This window comes from Rhodamnia argentea, chromosome 10 (assembly GCF_020921035.1).
Source record: "Rhodamnia argentea isolate NSW1041297 chromosome 10, ASM2092103v1, whole genome shotgun sequence".
Classification (NCBI taxonomy): domain Eukaryota; kingdom Viridiplantae; phylum Streptophyta; class Magnoliopsida; order Myrtales; family Myrtaceae; genus Rhodamnia; species Rhodamnia argentea.
In genome coordinates this window covers 11426897-11443794 of record NC_063159.1, presented here as the reverse complement: position 1 = coordinate 11443794, position 16898 = coordinate 11426897, and the positions used below count along the sequence as shown (strand labels likewise).

Genomic DNA, 16898 nt, shown 5'->3' with positions numbered 1-16898 from the left:
CGTTCATATATTAGTATAATTAACACAAACGATCATTTTATTGAAAAATATTTTTAAAAATATTTATTTTTTGCTCAATAAATGAATTCTTCGGATATTTTCTTGTTCTTTCTTTTTAATTTTTTTGCCGCGATTTTTGTCTGCTCCAACTCCGGAAAAAGCGCGACGGCCGGTTAGCCCCAACATGTTCATTTCCCAACTGACTCGCCAAGAACGGACTCTAGAGCAGCGCCCGCAGCACAACACCACACCTCCCCAGTCCTGACTGCGCACACTCCACGCCCTTTTCACTTTGTCATCATCTCGTGAAAATGGAGACGCCGCTTCTTTGCGGCGGCGATGGAGACTACGAGGCCCCGTGAGCAGCTTCTGGGAGGCCAAGACGGTGTTCTGGGTAGAGACCGTTAGGATGCGGAAGATCGCCGCCCCGATCGCGTTCAACATTCTCTGCCAGTGCGGGACCAACTCTCGTTCACCAACATCTTTGTGGGGCACGTCGGCGACGTCGAGCTCTCTGCCGTCGCCATCTCTCTCTCCGTCATCGGCACCTTCTCCTTCGGCTTCACGGTTGGCTTTCCTTTTCCTCAGAGGAGTCCGAATCACCTTCATTTTGGAGCTGCGTCTATGTCTGTTCTGTGTGTTTGGAGATGTCTGCATTCGGGTTACTCGCTCGATTTCACGCTGATCGTCAGAGACGTGGTTGCTTTTGCTTATTTTGATGGCTTTAACGGAGAAAAGAATCTCCCTTTGATCCATCTATCTATCTGGGTAGCCCCGTGATGAATGCTTCTATCTCCATACGTACTGTTTTCTGCAGTGCTTAATTCGCTTAAATAATCCAAGTTAAAGCTTGAGGAAGTTCTATGGCAATGGCATTCGACGGTGTCTATGTATCTGTTCACTGTTTTATATTTATTGAACATCTACAGGACATTGTTTTACATTGTGCACTGCACTTGGAACCTCATCGTCTTCCACTTTTGTCATGTCTTATGAATCAATCATTGCAGCTTGGCATGGGAAGTGCAGTGGAGACGCTTTGCGGTCAAGCCTCCAGTGCAGGGCAGGTTTACTTGCTAGGAATTCAAATGCAGAGATCATGGATAATCCTTTCGGTCACATGTATCGCCTTCTTACCCGTCTATATATACGCCACTCCCTTCCTAAAGATCCTGGGTCAACAGGACGAAATAGCTGATCTAGCTGGAGAATTCACACTCTAAATAATCCCTCGACTGTTCTCGCTTGCCATCAATTTCCCCAGGCAGAAGTTCCTTCAAGCCCAGAGCAAGGTCAGCGCGCTCGCATGGATTGGGTTCACAGTCTAATCATGCACATTGGACTACTTTCGCTCTTCATGTGTATTCAGATGGGGCACTACTGGTGCAGCTGCTGCATATGACATTAAGAGCTGGGCAATCACGGTGGCTCAGGTTCTTTGTGTCCTGTGGTTTTGCAAAGAGGGCTAGAATGGCCCTTCTTGGTCCGCAATTACGGACATACGGGCCTTTGTGAGGTTGTCCCTTGCCTTGGCGGAGATGCTCTGTGTGGAGATATGATAGATGATGAGCATGGTCATCCTGACCGGCCATCTCGATAATGCTGCGATCGCGGTTGGTTCCCTTTCTATATAGTGAATGATCAGTGTGAAATGACATACAATCGGCTGGAAAGTTCATGCCAATCAGGACCCCAAATTGGCATAAGCTTCATTCTCTTTCGGTCTCTGTTTATTTACTGTATTCATCCTTGGATTTAACACTGCAGCATGAACTTTAATGGGCGGGAAGCAATGTTGTTCATTGGAATAAGTGCTGCTATCACGTGACTGACCGATTCTCCCTCTTCTGAATTGTCTGTTGCATCTTGAAGGCCGGCACCAATTTATGACTTTGCTCCTTGCTATCAACTGTTTTTATTTTCTCAGTGTTCGTGTTTCAAACGGGGCTGGGGCTGGGACATCCGAGGGCGGCCAAATACTGTGTCTATGTGACGGTTTTTCAGTCTCTTCTAATCGGACTTCTCTGTATGGTTGCTATTTTGCTAGCTAGAGACCATTTCTCCGTCATTTTCACAAGCAGCAAGAAGTTACAAGAGGCGGCGTCTCGCCTAGCAAATCTATATCAGGTTCGACGGCTCTGCTTTCATTCTTTACTGCATACTTCGACCTTCATCACTGTGCTGCGTACTTCAATGTACTCAAACTATCCCTACCTCCACTTCTTTTGCAGGTGTAGCCGTCGCGGGGTGGATGGCAAGCACTAGTTGCCTATATAAATCAGGGCTTCCTCTTGGATTTTTTCTCGGTCACTCTGCAAAATTAGGGGTGATGGTAGAATATTTACTTCCCCTAGATTCAGCTTATTAGAACTGCATTTGTGGCAGCTGGTTATGAGAATGATTAATCGAAAGTTTTAAGCTTTATGTTGTAATTTCCTTTCCTATTCCCCATCCGACTCTTCTTAGTAGCTGATATATCTCTAGATCCATCAAATTTGTTCATTCTAGCTTTTATTCTGACTAAAGTTCAACATATTTAGGGTCTCTGGGGTGGCATGATTTGCGGAACTGCCTTGCAAACCATGTTGCTTTTGCTGGTGCTGTACAAAACGAACTGGAAGAAGGAAGTAAGTAATGCTACTCCTGCAAATCTGAAAGGTAGGTAAAATATGGGTTACATCTGGGCACAACCAAAAATATCCAGGAGGATTTCCATTAGTTCCTATGAATTTCTATATCCCCTGTCCATGTCGTGACCGTGAGGTAAATAGAAACGTGCGGAAGAAAGCCACTTAATATGCTGAAATGAAGATGAAGCAGAAAGGGGAGTATGTCCGCAAAAGTTCTAACTTGTTCGATCCGATGTCATTCGCAGGTGGAGAACAAACGATGGAGCGCATGAGAAAGTGGGGCAGGCAAGACACGATGCCGAAGCTAGCTGGGGATGCCATGTGAAAGCAGAAGTCATCAGGATAGTGAAAACAGCTGCATCTTTAGCACGAAAAGCACACCAGGAAGGACAAAAAGAGAAAAAGAAGTAAAGCGACGGAAATGAGAAGCAAGGAGAAAGATCCCAACCAGAGCTACTAAAGTCCATAATCCTGAAATTTTAAAAATGAGTTCGCTTCAGGCGTACGAGTCGCCCCTTCGGATTTCCGATCAATTAAGCGCGAGCGTCGGGTTGATGGGTCCATCTTCTGTTGGAGTTAAAGGCGACTGCCTGGACAATGTTTAATCAAAAGGAAAATGAGACAAGGCCAACTGTCTTTTCAAAGCAAGTGAAATGTAGCTTCTTCCTTCCCCCCCCCGGCCCCCACAGGTTGCTTAAAAAAGCAAAGTTGTCAGAAGTGGGATTTGAACCCACGCCCTCTCTCGAAGACCAGAACTTGAGTCTGGCGCCTTAGACCACTCGGCCATCCTGACTTCGAATGCTGAGGTTCCATGTATTTACCTTTTGACGTAACAAGTCTGGAGATAGGCCCAACCCGAGAAGTAGTGCCCGCCGTGCCCACTCCGCGTGCGTGACAGTCACAGGCCAACCATTTCCATTTCCAAGGCCGAAGGCAGATTCGCCAAACGTCACTCTCTCCCGTTGGTTTTATCCTTCACGCTTTTCTCGTTTTCTTGTCCCCTTCGGCCTTTCCTACTCTGCTAATTGATCTGTGGGAAAAAAGGGAGCAATCTCCACGGGAACATTCCGTGCAAGACATTATCGTAGCAATTCGCTAATCGCGAGGGCAAATCGGTCTATTCACCCGTCTCGAGCACACCTTTAAATTCCCCTCTAAAACAGTGAAAAGAGAAACACTTCGGCCCCTTCGCATTCTCTTTCTCCCTCCTGAAAAATATTGGGTAGGCCGGCACTCCACATCGGTCAATAGCCGCCGTACTCGTTGGGGCCGCCCAAGTATCCGATGGGAGGAGATTTCAAGGTCCCCTCTTTGTCTCATCGGCAGAGGAGCTTTCCAAATGGCGGAACGGGAACAGAGTAACCGAGTTGGTTTCCCCGGGACGATGTGGGCGAAAATAAAAAAGGAACGCGGCCATGAAAAAATAGAGACAGATGGAGAAGCTTCTTCTTCTTCTTCTTCTTCTTTGAATTTGACTTCTCATTTCCCAGAGGAGACCAAAAGAGGTAGAGTAATGGAGACGGCAATGGAGGGGAAGAGGGGAGAAAGGAGGGGGGACTTTGAAATCTCCCGGAAAAAAAAAAGGAGATTTGAAAAACCAAAAAAAAAAAAGGAGAACTAAAGTATCCGACGCAAAAGTCGTGGACGGAGAGATGATAAATTTGAGCGCTTCACAATCTTGGAGCAATGGTGTTTGCTTGTGTTACGGCGTTTCGGTTTAGGTACTCGAACTGTCACAATGCGGTAAGTTGTTTGAGCAATGAGCACTCCATAGATCTCTTTCACCCATGTTTAGGAACTAATTGTACTTCTCTCCTCTTGCTCTTTGGATTATATGCCTTGTTTGGTTCAGCATTGCAAATAAGCTTTGAGACTCCAAAAGTCTTTGGCTAAATGCAAATGACAATTGGTTCCTTTTTTGCTTAATTTTGGAGAAATGCAGTTGCATCTCCAAAGGCCTCTAAAGGACCACAACCCAAAGTAGGTCCAGAGCTACTTTCGAATGTTGCATTATTGAAATGAAAATTGAAAATTTTTTCTTTCGACTTTGCCCTTGCTCAACTATCATAATTTCGAAAATGTCTCTACCTAACATGACGTCTCCAATGAAGTTTAGGGCCGCCGACGAGACGAGCATCCGGAAAGGCTGATTGTGGCCGCCGACAAGCCAAATTTGACGTTGATAGCCTCGCCCAGGGCGCTTCGACCCTAACGACGACCGCCTAGGTTCGCACGACCCCAAGCCCGGTGGCCAGATTTGGCTTGTCGGTAGCCAGATTTAACCTCACCAAAAGGCTCCCCAACCTCAACACACGAAACCGGGCCGAGTCGCTAGATCTAGCTCGTCGACATCCAGATTTAGCCTCGCCAAAGGCTCACTAGCCTCCCACTGGCCGCTAAGTCTTGTTGATTTTTTTTAAAGAAAAAATAAAAATTTGTTTTCCAACATGTAATTTTGCCAAACACCATTTAAGCCAAAGTTGTTTCTCAATACACTTTAAAATTACAATTTACCAAACACTATTTCTATTTCGAAAAACTCTTTTAGTCCAAAGGCATTTGTATTTATCCAAAGCCGAATCAAACGGGCTATGTACCGTGGAGTGCCATTTCTAGGAAACTTGTGAACACGAGTTTTTACGACGAATAAAAGGTGTATAGTCATGACCATAGTTCAAGGTATTTTTTGTTCCCTATTGTCTCTCTGCAATTTGAGTCGAGATAGAAAACCGAATCAATAGATAGTATGGGTCCTTGCTTGAAGGCAAGATCGGTGATGTAGACAATGGAGGGAGTGTGCTCTTCGAAGAAGCACACTGTGGCGAGGCGGACCCGGAGCTCCCAGTGGAAGCAACGACATAAGCAGAGTCCGAGTCGATAACGGCGATGAAACGGGCAAGATCCAGGTTCGGATGAAATGTGTAGCGTCGAGAGCGCGAAGGTGTTCTTGGTCGCGAGGATTTGGAGACGGTTTTGCGGAAGGAGACGGATGTGCTAATCTCAAGGCAAAAGTTGTGGACGAAGATGATAAATTCGAGGGCTTCACGAACTGGGAGCAATGGTGTTTGCTTGTATTATTGCGTTTCGGTTCGGGTACTCAAAGTGTCACAATGCACGACTTTATTTTTAATCCAGCATACAAATCGGAATGAGATCCGATCTGAAATATTCAATTCCAATAGGACCGGGCTGAGCCAGTCCGGTTCGAGAGTTTTATTTATTTATTTATATATAATCCCAATTAATTAATGGATTTTAGTTTATGGCCCAATTAGCAGCACTACTCAAAGCACCCAATATCATTCTCCTCAGAGACCAAAAACTCGAGTCCGCCGCCTCAGCCGGCTCGGCTAACGTGACTTCTGTTGACTCGTTCGAATTTCAAAGAAAGAAGTGAGGGGAGGGGACGTCCGAGGAAAGTTCAAAAATGGAGGTGGGCCCCAGCCCACGTGGCTGTGCGTGCCGCGTTCATACCGCGTCACGGTCGCGGGCCACCCAATTCTTACCAAAGGCGAAAGCAGATTCGCCAATCGCTAATGGCTATCCTATTTCCCCTCTTTGTCCTTTTCCTACCCGCTTATTATCCATCGACCCATCCAGCCAAAACAATTTTCCAAGAGAATATTCCGTTGAGGGCATTTTCGTAGTATTTCGCTAACCACGAGGGCAGATTGCCAATCCGGCCATCTTGAGGCCCCCTATAAATTCCCTCTCACCCTCGCTCAGTTCCCTGTGCATTCTCCCCTTCCATCTGGTAAGACTTCACTCATCCACAACCACCGAACCGAGTATGGCGTCGCGCTACGAAGTGGAGGTGACCGTATCGTCGGCCAGGGACCTCAAGAACGTGAACTGGCGCCACGGCCCGATCCGCCCCTACGCCGTCGTCTGGGTCGACCCCAGCAACAAGTGCTCCACCAAGGTCGACGACGAGGGCGACACGTCTCCCATCTGGGACGCGACCCTCGTCATCCCCTTGCCCCCCGGCCCCATCGAGGACAAGACCCTCTACATCGACGTCGTCCATGCCGGCTCCGAGGAGGACACCAAGCCCCTGATCGGATCCGCTCGGATCAAGCTCCGCGACGTCCTCGACGATGCCGGCTTCGGCGACCCTCTCAAGCGCAGCCTCCAGCTGAAGCGCCGCTCGGGCCGCCCGCATGGCAAGGTCGAGGTCAAGGTCTGCGTGAGGGAGCCGCGTTACGGCGCCCCCGATCCTCACCGTGCGCCCCCCTACGGGGTCCAGTCGGCTACAAGGGAGTACGCGCCAACCTCCCCGAGTGAGTACGCGCCTACCTACCCGGCGTACGGCAACCCTTACGCGGCTCCGCAGCCCAACCCGTACTACGCGGCGGCGCCTCCGGCTGGTGGCTACGGCTACGGCGGGTACAATGCTCCGCCGCAGCAGTACGGGCAGCCGAGCTACGGGCAGGCGCCGCAGTACGGATACGGCGGGGAGCCGGCGGCTGCGTACGGGCAGGAGGAGAAGAAGAAGAGCAAGTTCGGGGGGATGGGGATGGGGACGGGGCTGGCCGTGGGCGCGGTGGCGGGGGCTCTCGGTGGACTGGCCCTCGCGGAGGGGTTCGATCACCTGGAGGACAAGATCGCCGATGACGCGGCGGACAAGGTGGAGGATGATATCGGCTACGACGAGGGAGAGGATGACTTCTAGGGGAGCCGGCTCTTGTCTTTTCGTTTTCCCTTCAAAGTTTTTATCGTTTTCTGGGGGAGCTTCTTTGCGGATGATGTTGGCGTGCGTTTTTATGTGTCAAATTTTACCGAATGTAACGCATAAGCAAACTCTATAATCTTATTTTATTTCTCGATCATGTCAACATGACGTTTTCTTCTTCGCCAATATTTGCGATAAATAAATGACAAGAATGCGGAGATACACCTTTGCGTCGGGGTTTCTACTAACTTTGATCGGTTGGATGCCAAAGGCTTTAAAGACAGACGTAAAGTAGACGGTGGCGAATAATTCCTTCTCCTTTTAGCAATAGTGGTGATGCCCGCGAATCAAACTTATCAATCCACCGAATCCGTTTGATTTTTTCAGCAAGCAAAGGAAGATTTCGGCCGCCGATACGATCCGACGGTTGCCGTGAGGAGAAGGGGTTCGAGATGGACTTTTGTAGAAGTTGAAGAACGAGGCCGATTCGGTTTGGTCAAGGCTAAAGGAATGCTTCTTAACTCGTGGTAGGATTTTTAGGTTGTTTCCTAGCTTATGCAGATTTTGCGATTTAAGGGAATTTTCAACTTTGAGTAGCTTTCCTAGTCAAAGAGTATTGCCTAATTTGAGCAGATTTTTAGATTGCTTTTAAGTTTAGGGATAAGTGCACTGAAACTTACAAAAAAAAAGGTGCCATTGAGTCATAATTCTGATTATAATTCTGTTTCCGAGAGTAGTTTTGGAGCAAAAACAATGGTAAAAAAAAGTTGATTTTGGAAAAAAGAATTGCTTTTGAGAATCAGAAAAAAGAACAAAGTCCCAATTTTTTAAAAAAGATTAAGCCCACATGGACTTCTAAACTTAAAAAAAAAATTAAAGTTAGATTTGAAAATTTAATAACAATTACAATTTAAATACATTTTTAAAATTAAATTTAAAAATAAGCTTTAAAATTTAACCAAAAAAAGTTAAAAAAAATTTAAAAAGGGGGAGGGGGGAAAATAAAAATTTTAAAAAATTCAAGAAATGCAAAAAAAAATTTAAAAAAATAAGGGGGGGGGATAAAATTATAAAAAAATAAAAAAATAAGAAAAAAAAGGATGAAAATTTTTTAGAAAAGAATTCTCGCAACATGGTTGATCCTGGGAATAGAAATCTTGTGCAGTTACCAAACGCGTTTTGATTTTCTAAAAATCATCCAGAAAACAAAATTAGAAAATATGATTTTAATCAGAATTACATTTTCGGATCAAAATCATTGCTAAGTAGACCCTTAGTTTAGTTTATTTCCCAATTCAAGTATTTTTTATTATATATATATATATATATATATATATATATATATATATAGGTTTCTTAATTCGGTTTGTTTCCAAATTTGAGTAAGTTTCCCGATTTGAATAAGTCTCTTAGGATGGATTTGGTTCAACATTCTCAACAGGCTTTTAGCCCCCAAAAATCTTTGGGAAAATGATGAAGCATTTGATTCAGCTTTAAGCCAACATTTGACCAAATGCTAGCCTTGAGAAAGTTGAAAGCCCGGACCAGCATTTGGCCAAATGCTAAGAATTGTTTTTTCCTTAAAAAACTAACCTCCCCAATTCCCTATATTTTCGATTTTGCCCCCACGTTTACTGTTTATCTTCTTCGCCGGTCTGGCAAAGGATAATTTTTTAATTAAAAATTAAAAAATGCATTCAAAGCTTATTTGGAATGTTGTTTTTACCTAACACTATTCAACCCAAAATTCATTTTCAACCGGTCCGGCAAAGGATAATTTTTAGTTGTGTTTTCGTAGCTTTTGAGAAACAGGAATTGCGGGTTTAGATAAGTTAGAAGTACAATTTAACCTGATTTCATATTTTGGGTCGGATAAAATGGTTGGTCCATAAGTAATGTTCCCCATCGCATCATGAAAAAAGGATACATGAATAGAGAGATGAACCATCTTGGTCGTGGAAATGGGTCAGGTCAGCTATTGATGTCAGGCACAAGTTTTGTCAACTATCACCATTTATTCCCGGTCAAATCAAAGGCAAATGAGTTTTCTGAGGTCGCAATTGGCCAACTTTGTTCGAACTGGCAAAGGTTTCCAATGCAGGATACTTTTATAGAACCATGCACTTCGAACTCGGGCCTGGCCGAGTTGACTGGGCCTCAACAAATCTTCTGGCCTTAACTTTGTTCCACCTGCCGAGAGTAGAAATATTCTGGGCAGACTCACTATATCCAACGGTTTAGATCGTTCGTGTTCAGACATGATTGTAATTTTCTTTTTTATCCCAACCAGCTCTCCGAAGCACACCCGACATCCCATGCAGTTTGCATCCACTCTCTCACAATATCAAGAAAATATTCAGTGGCCGCGTCATCAACTTACTAAAATGACGACACGTGTCTAATGACATGGACCGAGTGACATTTATCTTTGTGTTTTCTCTGAAAAACCCACTGAAGATAATTCACCTAGAGTCGACTACCATATTCGTCGGTCGAGAGTGGCGGTAGATCAGGTGGGGCGAGAGATTTTTCGAGAATATTTCGAATAGTAGAATATTATCTTATGATAGAAGCTTCGCCTCATCAAACTTTACTCTTTGTCCCCATTCAACTCATGATGCTTTCTTAGTCCCTAAGAAGTAGACCTAATCTTAATCAGCTAGCCTGGACCAGGACTTTTGGACCCAATATCAAGCTCGGTGCGGCCGTGATGTAAAATCATATGCCACGTTCTTCGTAAAAATTACCGAATCTAGGTGGATTGGATCGGACTAGATAGGCCGACCAGGAGCCTCGGACAAAGAATATGAATATGCTCGCCCAAATTGTGCTTCAAGCCCACGCGGTTGTTAGACCCATAATTAGGTTTAATAAGGAAGTCTCTGGCATCAAACACGGAGAGCAATTTTGAGTATTTAGAGGAAAAAAATACTCAAAAAAATTATAAACCTATTGTACTTGTACCGATTTAGTCATAAACCTTTTAATTGTGCGAATTTAGTCTTAAACATTTTTATATTTTGCCAATTGAGCTTATTCGACCAATTTTGGCCTGAAATTATTGAAGTAGCGCAGATCGTCTACGTGATGCTACTAATGCTGATGTGAAAATTTTTAAATAATGAATTTTTTTATAATTTATTTTATATTATTCTTTTCTTCCCTATATTTTTTTTTAGGGGTTGAGGGCTAGCAAGGATTGTCGGCCGACCTTTGCTAGCTTTGGGCGGGGGCCCTAACAACCTCGCCCGATTTGGGCGCCAGGCGAGAGGGAGTGGCAACTCTTCCTAGATCTAGGCGAGGGACGACTCGCAACCCTCATCAGCTCTCACAAAAAAAAAAGGTAAAAAGAGAAAAAAATGAAAAAGTAAAATCGATAAAATTATTAGTCGAGCCATGTAGGACGGCTAACATTTACGTTAGGAATTTTAGGATAAAATTGACGGGGTGAACTTAATTGGCAAGTTGTCAAAAAGATTTAGGATCCAATTTGTATAATTGAAAAGTTCATAATTGAACCGGCGTAAGTGCAATAGGTTTAAGACTTTTTTTGCAATTTTTCTCATATTTAGGAGTCGAAGTCGCTCAATTCTTGTGCAGAAACATGTCCTGCAACTGTAACGTACTACTTCTTGCTAGTCCGTTATTTACCTTTTACGGATCAAAACAAGAGCATAGTTCGCCGTCTTCTTCACTTGTACTACAAGTACGAGGTGACCGACCGAAAGTGTTTCTCCGAATCTTAGAAGGCAAAGAAAACAAAGGTTCATTCCTCAACTACAAATATCATTCCTCGCTTGCAATATTCTTCCTTCCCCACCCACAAAAAACGAGATTTTCAAACCACTAGCTTGTGTTCTTGAGGCGCTCTAAAATTTTCAGGTACTTCCCATTGTTAGCACGCGTAATAATTTTTATGATCCCTTTTCCTTTAGTGATTTATTCTGCTTTTATTGCTGTGATGTGCTTTTCATTACATGTTGCCATAGTCACGAGATTATTTCCGGCCCGAGCCGAAAGAATGGCGGTCAAAATAGTCGCACGCATCAAAAGATTGCTTCCGGGCTATGGTGATTGGACTTTCTCTTTTGCTCCGTCTTTGATTAATACTAATTTCATTCAATGTCTATCAGCTTTTGTTTTTTCTTGATTAGATATGAAAAGTTAAGTAACTTTTAATTTTCAAGAGCACACATACGTATCACTGAATCAAGAGGAAGTAAGTAATTATTTCTTCTTCTTAAAAAGAAATGTCGCGATTTCAAGCGGTAAATCGAGTCGGTTCCATTCATGCCGGGTAATTGAATCGAAACTAGAGCGATTAGACTAGATGGGACCATTTTATTGGGATAAATAATCTTTAAGTTTTTTTTTTTTTTTGGGTTCAAAAATGATCTTTAGTTTTCATAACCTGTCTTTTCGGCCATTTTCATCATTACTAGAGATTGGCTACAAATCGTACAGCCTCCTCATTATTGTATCGGCCTTGTCATTGGCGGCGCACAGGCCCGGGGCCCAAGGAGCCAAGCCGAGAAGCCGGCTTGGACTTGCGTGAAGAATACGCCAACGCCTTTCGTACGGAATCATATAACGAGTTCTGGGCACGTGTCCTCGCGCTCTCCGACGACGATCCTCCCCCGCGCGACCCAGCCGGATCGACCGCCGCGGCTCGGCTCTCCTCCTACCGGCTCTTCGCCGAGCATCTCTTGGAGCCGGACCAGCCCGCCGTCGTACGGATCCTGGACTTGGCCCGCATCCGACCGGCGCAGAAATCCCTGTTGGCGGAGTACTTCTCCGGAACCGCCACAGCCTCCCTCCTCTGCGGCGCCCTTCTCAAGGACCTCGACCGAACGCGGGTCCAATACCGCTCCCTCAAATCGGCCCTTCAATCTCTCGGCAACTCTCAATTCAGATCCTTGAGCCAATTCCCGAGCATCTTAACCCGCTTGACCGAATTATCGAATTTGGAAAACCTGTTAACATCCTCTTCTTCTTCTACAATCCAAATTCAATCCACCCAAGTCGGTTGCTCGACGCTGTTGAGCCAGCTCGAGTCGAGCCGTAACAAAGCGAAAGCGAAGCTCAAGACCATCAATAAGCTCCAGCAAGGCTCGGCTACTTTCCTTATAGCCGTAACCGCTTCCTTGACTATAATTGTCATGGCCCACGGTCTTGCGATGGTGGTGGCTGCGCCAGTTATAGCAGCGGTTGCTTCGTTCGAAATGGCCTTGGCCAAGAGCTTGAGAAAAGTCTTGGCTCAATTGGACGCGGCTGCCAAAGGGACTTACATATTGAAGAGGGATATGGACACAATTAGCCGGCTTGTGGCTCGGATCGACGACGAGCTCGAGCACATGCGTGCGATGGTCCGGTTTTGGCTCGACCGTGGGGACGACAAGATCCAAGTTGGCAGAAAAGCAGCCCTTGGTGAAAACGAGTGCGACTTTGAGAAGCAACTTGACGAACTAGAAGAGCACTTGTACCTGTGTTTCATGACCATTAACAGGGCACGAAATCTTGTTGTGAAAGAGCTTCTAGATCCAAGTTAAATTAAACGGGTCAATTTGATCCCCCGTATTTATGAAATCGTTAATTCGAAATTATTGGCCAGATTTTATTTTGATATTATTCTCGCTCTTAAGGTGTGTTTATTTGAGTGAAAGTGATTTTCACGAATTTATTTTCTGTACTTTCACCCATTTGTTTCGCAAAAAATAATAAATCAACTGAACAGTGAATTCCTTAATCTAAAAAGGTGAAAACACTTTGCAAAATTACTTATCCCAAACTTTTTTTTATATTGATATTCTATATTAATATTTTATTATGCTTTCTTTTCTTTTTATCTTTATTTTCTATCTTTTTCTTTTTCCCTTGGCCGGGCGACGAGCTCGAGCCTCGCCGGCCAACACCTGCGATGAGGCGAGCTCGAGGCTCATCGGCCAGCACCTATGGCGAGGCGAGCTCGAGGCTCGGCCTTGCGCTCGCCGGTCTCGAGCGAGGCCGAGCCTTGCCTATTCTAGCGGCCTCGAGCTTGCTTGGCGAAGGTAGAAGAAAAAAGGAAAAAAAATAACAAAATGCAAAATAATAATAAAAAATTAGAAAATCATTTTTTTTTTCGTTTTAGATAAAGTCATGAGATTTAAATCATTTTTCAAATGAAAACCGAACAACAAAAAACGTTTTGGATCACATATCACCAAACAAAATAAATCAAACTATTTTCTTGTTCCATGGAGTTTTCCCTGAAACATACGCAAGTTCTCCCCACCTAAATTTTAACATAAAACACATTAGTTGATATTATTTTAAGGCAAAGAATTTGTAAGTGTCGGCAAACCCAGGGGATTGTGGCCTTCACCGTCCAAGATTCGTTTTTCAACATTAGTAATTTGAAAAAAAATCACACCATTCATGTTCTAGCCAACCCAACATGCTCGATCCATCACTCCCATTACTCAATCTTATCCGGCCGTCACTTTACCTTCCCTTTAACACTTGTACGCTATCAAGGCTCTCATGTTATCTATAAAAAGACTGGGGACTCGGTCAATGGCCGAATAAGTTTCTCATTTTTTTGTGCGTGATTAACAGATAATTTAGAAACGCCTCCTCGTCAATATTTTTCTCTTTTGATGCTTACAACCCTAAAATATATCGAAATAAATATTTGAAATAACACAATTTCATTGTGATTATGCTCATATGCAGCCTGTCTTGTTATAACTTTTTTTTTTTATTATAGAAATTTCACATTTCAAAAAGTTGATTATTTCATTAGGGTGACCAGTACTAGCAACCTACAATTATGCATAGCCTCATCAGGCACATTCCAAAATCTCGAATTTGCAAGATTTTACAAATTAGTAAAATAATATAAAATACACGTATACTAATTAGAATTTCACCAAGAGGGATTATGCAATTAAAAAGGAAACACTAGCTGATTGAAAGAAATGCCATCTCACATTCCAACGACATTATCAAAAAGGTTTAAAAGTAGCGAATGCAAGCGAAATAGATCCCTATACAATGATTTTAAGGGATGAGATAGAAAGGACTCCAATTTCATGGGAAGCCCAAGACCCTATATATGATTGTTGCGACCCATCAAGAAGGAGAGCTAGGGGTTTAGGGGTGATTGTCGTGCCTAAGGAGTCGTGGTGATCCATAGGTTGGTTTGGACTTTCCCAAGTCCTCACCTCGAGCAATGGTGGGATTTAAAATGATTTCAACTTTCGTTGCGGTCATGTGACATATGCGTAAGTGTATATGCTTTTAGGGTCGCCACCGATCTTTGGGGAAGATAAATCGAAAATCCGGTCGAACGGTGGGAAAAGCCGTATGACTCAAACGGAACCAAGAATTTGGTAACGAGGACTTAGTTATGCCAATATTGCCATTGAATCTCTTTTCGTACCTAATGCTCCGTTTGTTTCGCGGAAAATATGACATTTCCCGAAAATATTTTTCAGGAAGTCATTTTCCAGGAAAATGACTTCTTTTTCCGATGTTTGGCAAAAACTTGAAAAAGTTTCAGAAAATATTTTCCGCCGTTTGGTAAGGAAAATTCTTTTTATTTTAAGTTTGGAGACTTGATTATATTAATTTTTTAATTAATACCATTCCGGTACCAATTTCATGAAAAAGCAATTTCGATGAATTCTGACTTGAAGTTCCAAGGTGCAATTTTTTGGATTTTCTTTTTATGATTTTTTTTTTATATTTTGAAATTAAAAAATAAAGGAAAATTAAAGTCAATTGGTTCAAGATTACCTTTCCGAATTTGAAACAGTATCAAATCGATTCGATCCTACTTGCGGATAGGGTTGGCGATGGTGCGAACGGCGGTGTCTCAAGCGAAGGAGCCTCACGATTCATGGTGAGTTCAGGGGATGCTTCGGCAATCTCAAATCAAAATCAATTCCGTATGTCAACTTATTGTGCCCATGGAAATTGCCACCTTGCAAGGCGGGGGACTCACAACCGTGCTCTCTATTGTGGCCGTGAAGTCTTCAATGAATTTCCGTGGCCTCAAAAGTCTCCCGTGATCAGAATCTGCTGGACGAGTTGTCCGGTTGTCGTCACTGCTAAGTAAGGGAGCTCATGCGTGATCGCTATGAATCGTTTTCTCGGCGAATGTTCACTATTGGGGCAAACTTGTGAAAATAGAGAGAATCAAGCTTCGCCCGGCCGTTAGTAAAAGCGCGAGAGCAGAGGGAGAGAAATGCGCCTCCGATTTTTGTGTAAACAAATGAAGGTGGTCCCATCGACTACGCTGCGGAGGTCTCGCAGCGCTTCTTGGAGACCACCCTTGGCGGCGACTCGGAATCGACCTTCGAAGGCCTCATCAACCCACTCGTCGACATCAACTACGTCGGGGCGGTGAGCCTCAAGACCGGAAGGCCGACGTCATCTTGTGCGGCGAGTCCACCGCCGAGCTCTGCATGGAGCACGAGAAGTTCGGGACGGACGTCACGACTTTGTTCCTCGCTATAGCTTTCTTTGCTCGAGGCCGGAGCCACTGGCTGCGGCCGTGGTCGGCAACCAACCGAGGAAGAAGAAGGAATACTAAAAAAAAAAAAAGGAAAAAAAAAATAAGAAAAAAAACAAAGAAAGTAATTAAAAAATAGATTTTATCAGAAAAATAAAAAATAAATTTTTTGAATGTTGAAAAAATAAATAAAAAACGAAAAGAAAGCAAAAAAATAATTAAAAAGAAAAAATAGTTGAAAGAGAGGAGGAATGAAAAGTGTGGAAAATGTTTTCCTCTTCTCAAAATGAGGAAATCATTTTCCTTAGTTTTAGAAGGTTTTTTTTGTTGACTGGAAAATATTTTCCGTTGATTGCTCATTTTCCGCCCCCCAAACACTAGAAATTGGGGAAAATGTTTTTCAGAAAAATATTTTCCGTGAAACAAACGGAGCCTAAGTTGAATGATTTTCTTAGCTATGATTTTCATGTAGATGTCTTGGGATAAGGAAGGTCGTAGAATCTAAGAGTTCATGCGGACAAGAGTATCTAGCCTATCAATCACAATCAGTAAAAATAGGTGCGTAAATCAAGGACCTAAACATGCGAATAAGACACATGAAATCAATGGCATGGCATCCCTAGTAAAGTCCTAATGGCGTGGAGAAGAGGTATTCGGAATTCGAAAAGAGTTTGGGGAGATTTGGGGACAATTTGCCCATGAAGGGAAAAATTATCATTTTGAAAAATATTTGGAATCAAAATAATCAAAAATAAGATTGGCTGGTTGAATGTGCTCATTTGCTAATTTTTTTTTTGGGTAAGGTGCTCATTTCCTAATTTCTTTTGAGATTTTTCAAGATTTTTCTGAATTTTTTGGAACGATTTGCCCATGAGAGGCAAAATCATCATTTTAGGAAGAATCGAAAGGAAAAATTATCAAAAATAGGATCAGCTAGTTGAAATGACCCACTTTCTAATTTTTGAGATTTTATGGGAATTTTTGGGATTTTTCAGGATTTTTCAAGATAATTTACCCATAAGGGGCAAAACCGTCATTTATGAAAGAACGAGAGGGAAAAATCATCAAAAATAAGATTGGCCAGTCGAAATGACCCATTTCC

At 43.4% G+C, this 16898-nt stretch overlaps 3 protein-coding genes and 1 non-coding gene across 4 annotated transcripts; 3 read left to right on the top strand and 1 right to left on the bottom strand.

Annotated features, from left to right (window-relative positions):
- The first annotated feature begins 869 nt into the window (after positions 1 to 869).
- On the top strand, positions 870 to 1559 carry LOC115742784 (protein DETOXIFICATION 35). The gene is given in 3 exon segments (XM_030677279.2): positions 870 to 1317; positions 1320 to 1359; positions 1361 to 1559. Coding segments are annotated over 3 exon segments (687 nt in total).
- Positions 1560 to 3339: 1780 nt separating this feature from the next.
- Positions 3340 to 3423, bottom strand: TRNAL-CAA. The gene has a single exon. It is a non-coding gene; the product is annotated as a tRNA-Leu (tRNA).
- A 2927-nt stretch (positions 3424 to 6350) lies between these two features.
- LOC115742761 (protein SRC2 homolog) lies at positions 6351 to 7481 on the top strand. The gene is made up of 2 exons (XM_030677244.2): positions 6351 to 6899; positions 6930 to 7481. Exons 1-2 carry the CDS (start codon positions 6421 to 6423, stop codon positions 7300 to 7302), a joined length of 852 nt encoding a protein of 283 aa, XP_030533104.1. The 5' UTR covers positions 6351 to 6420; the 3' UTR covers positions 7303 to 7481.
- Positions 7482 to 11276: 3795 nt separating this feature from the next.
- LOC115742698 (UPF0496 protein At3g49070) lies at positions 11277 to 12934 on the top strand. The gene is made up of 2 exons (XM_030677139.2): positions 11277 to 11372; positions 11809 to 12934. Exons 1-2 carry the CDS (start codon positions 11324 to 11326, stop codon positions 12849 to 12851), a joined length of 1092 nt encoding a protein of 363 aa, XP_030532999.1. The 5' UTR covers positions 11277 to 11323; the 3' UTR covers positions 12852 to 12934.
- The last annotated feature ends 3964 nt before the right edge of the window (positions 12935 to 16898 follow it).

Bases quoted from the DNA above. Each gene is read 5' to 3' on its own strand.
- LOC115742761 (XM_030677244.2), top strand. From the start codon at position 6,421: ATGGCGTCGCGCTACGAAGTGGAGGTGACCGTATCGTCGGCCAGGGAC. The intron at 6,900-6,929 runs AACCTCCCCGAG...CGCGCCTACCTA, and splicing joins GCTACAAGGGAGTACGCGCC to CCCGGCGTACGGCAACCCTT.
- LOC115742698 (XM_030677139.2), top strand. From the start codon at position 11,324: ATGGCGGTCAAAATAGTCGCACGCATCAAAAGATTGCTTCCGGGCTAT. The intron at 11,373-11,808 runs GTGATTGGACTT...GGCGGCGCACAG, and splicing joins AAGATTGCTTCCGGGCTATG to GCCCGGGGCCCAAGGAGCCA.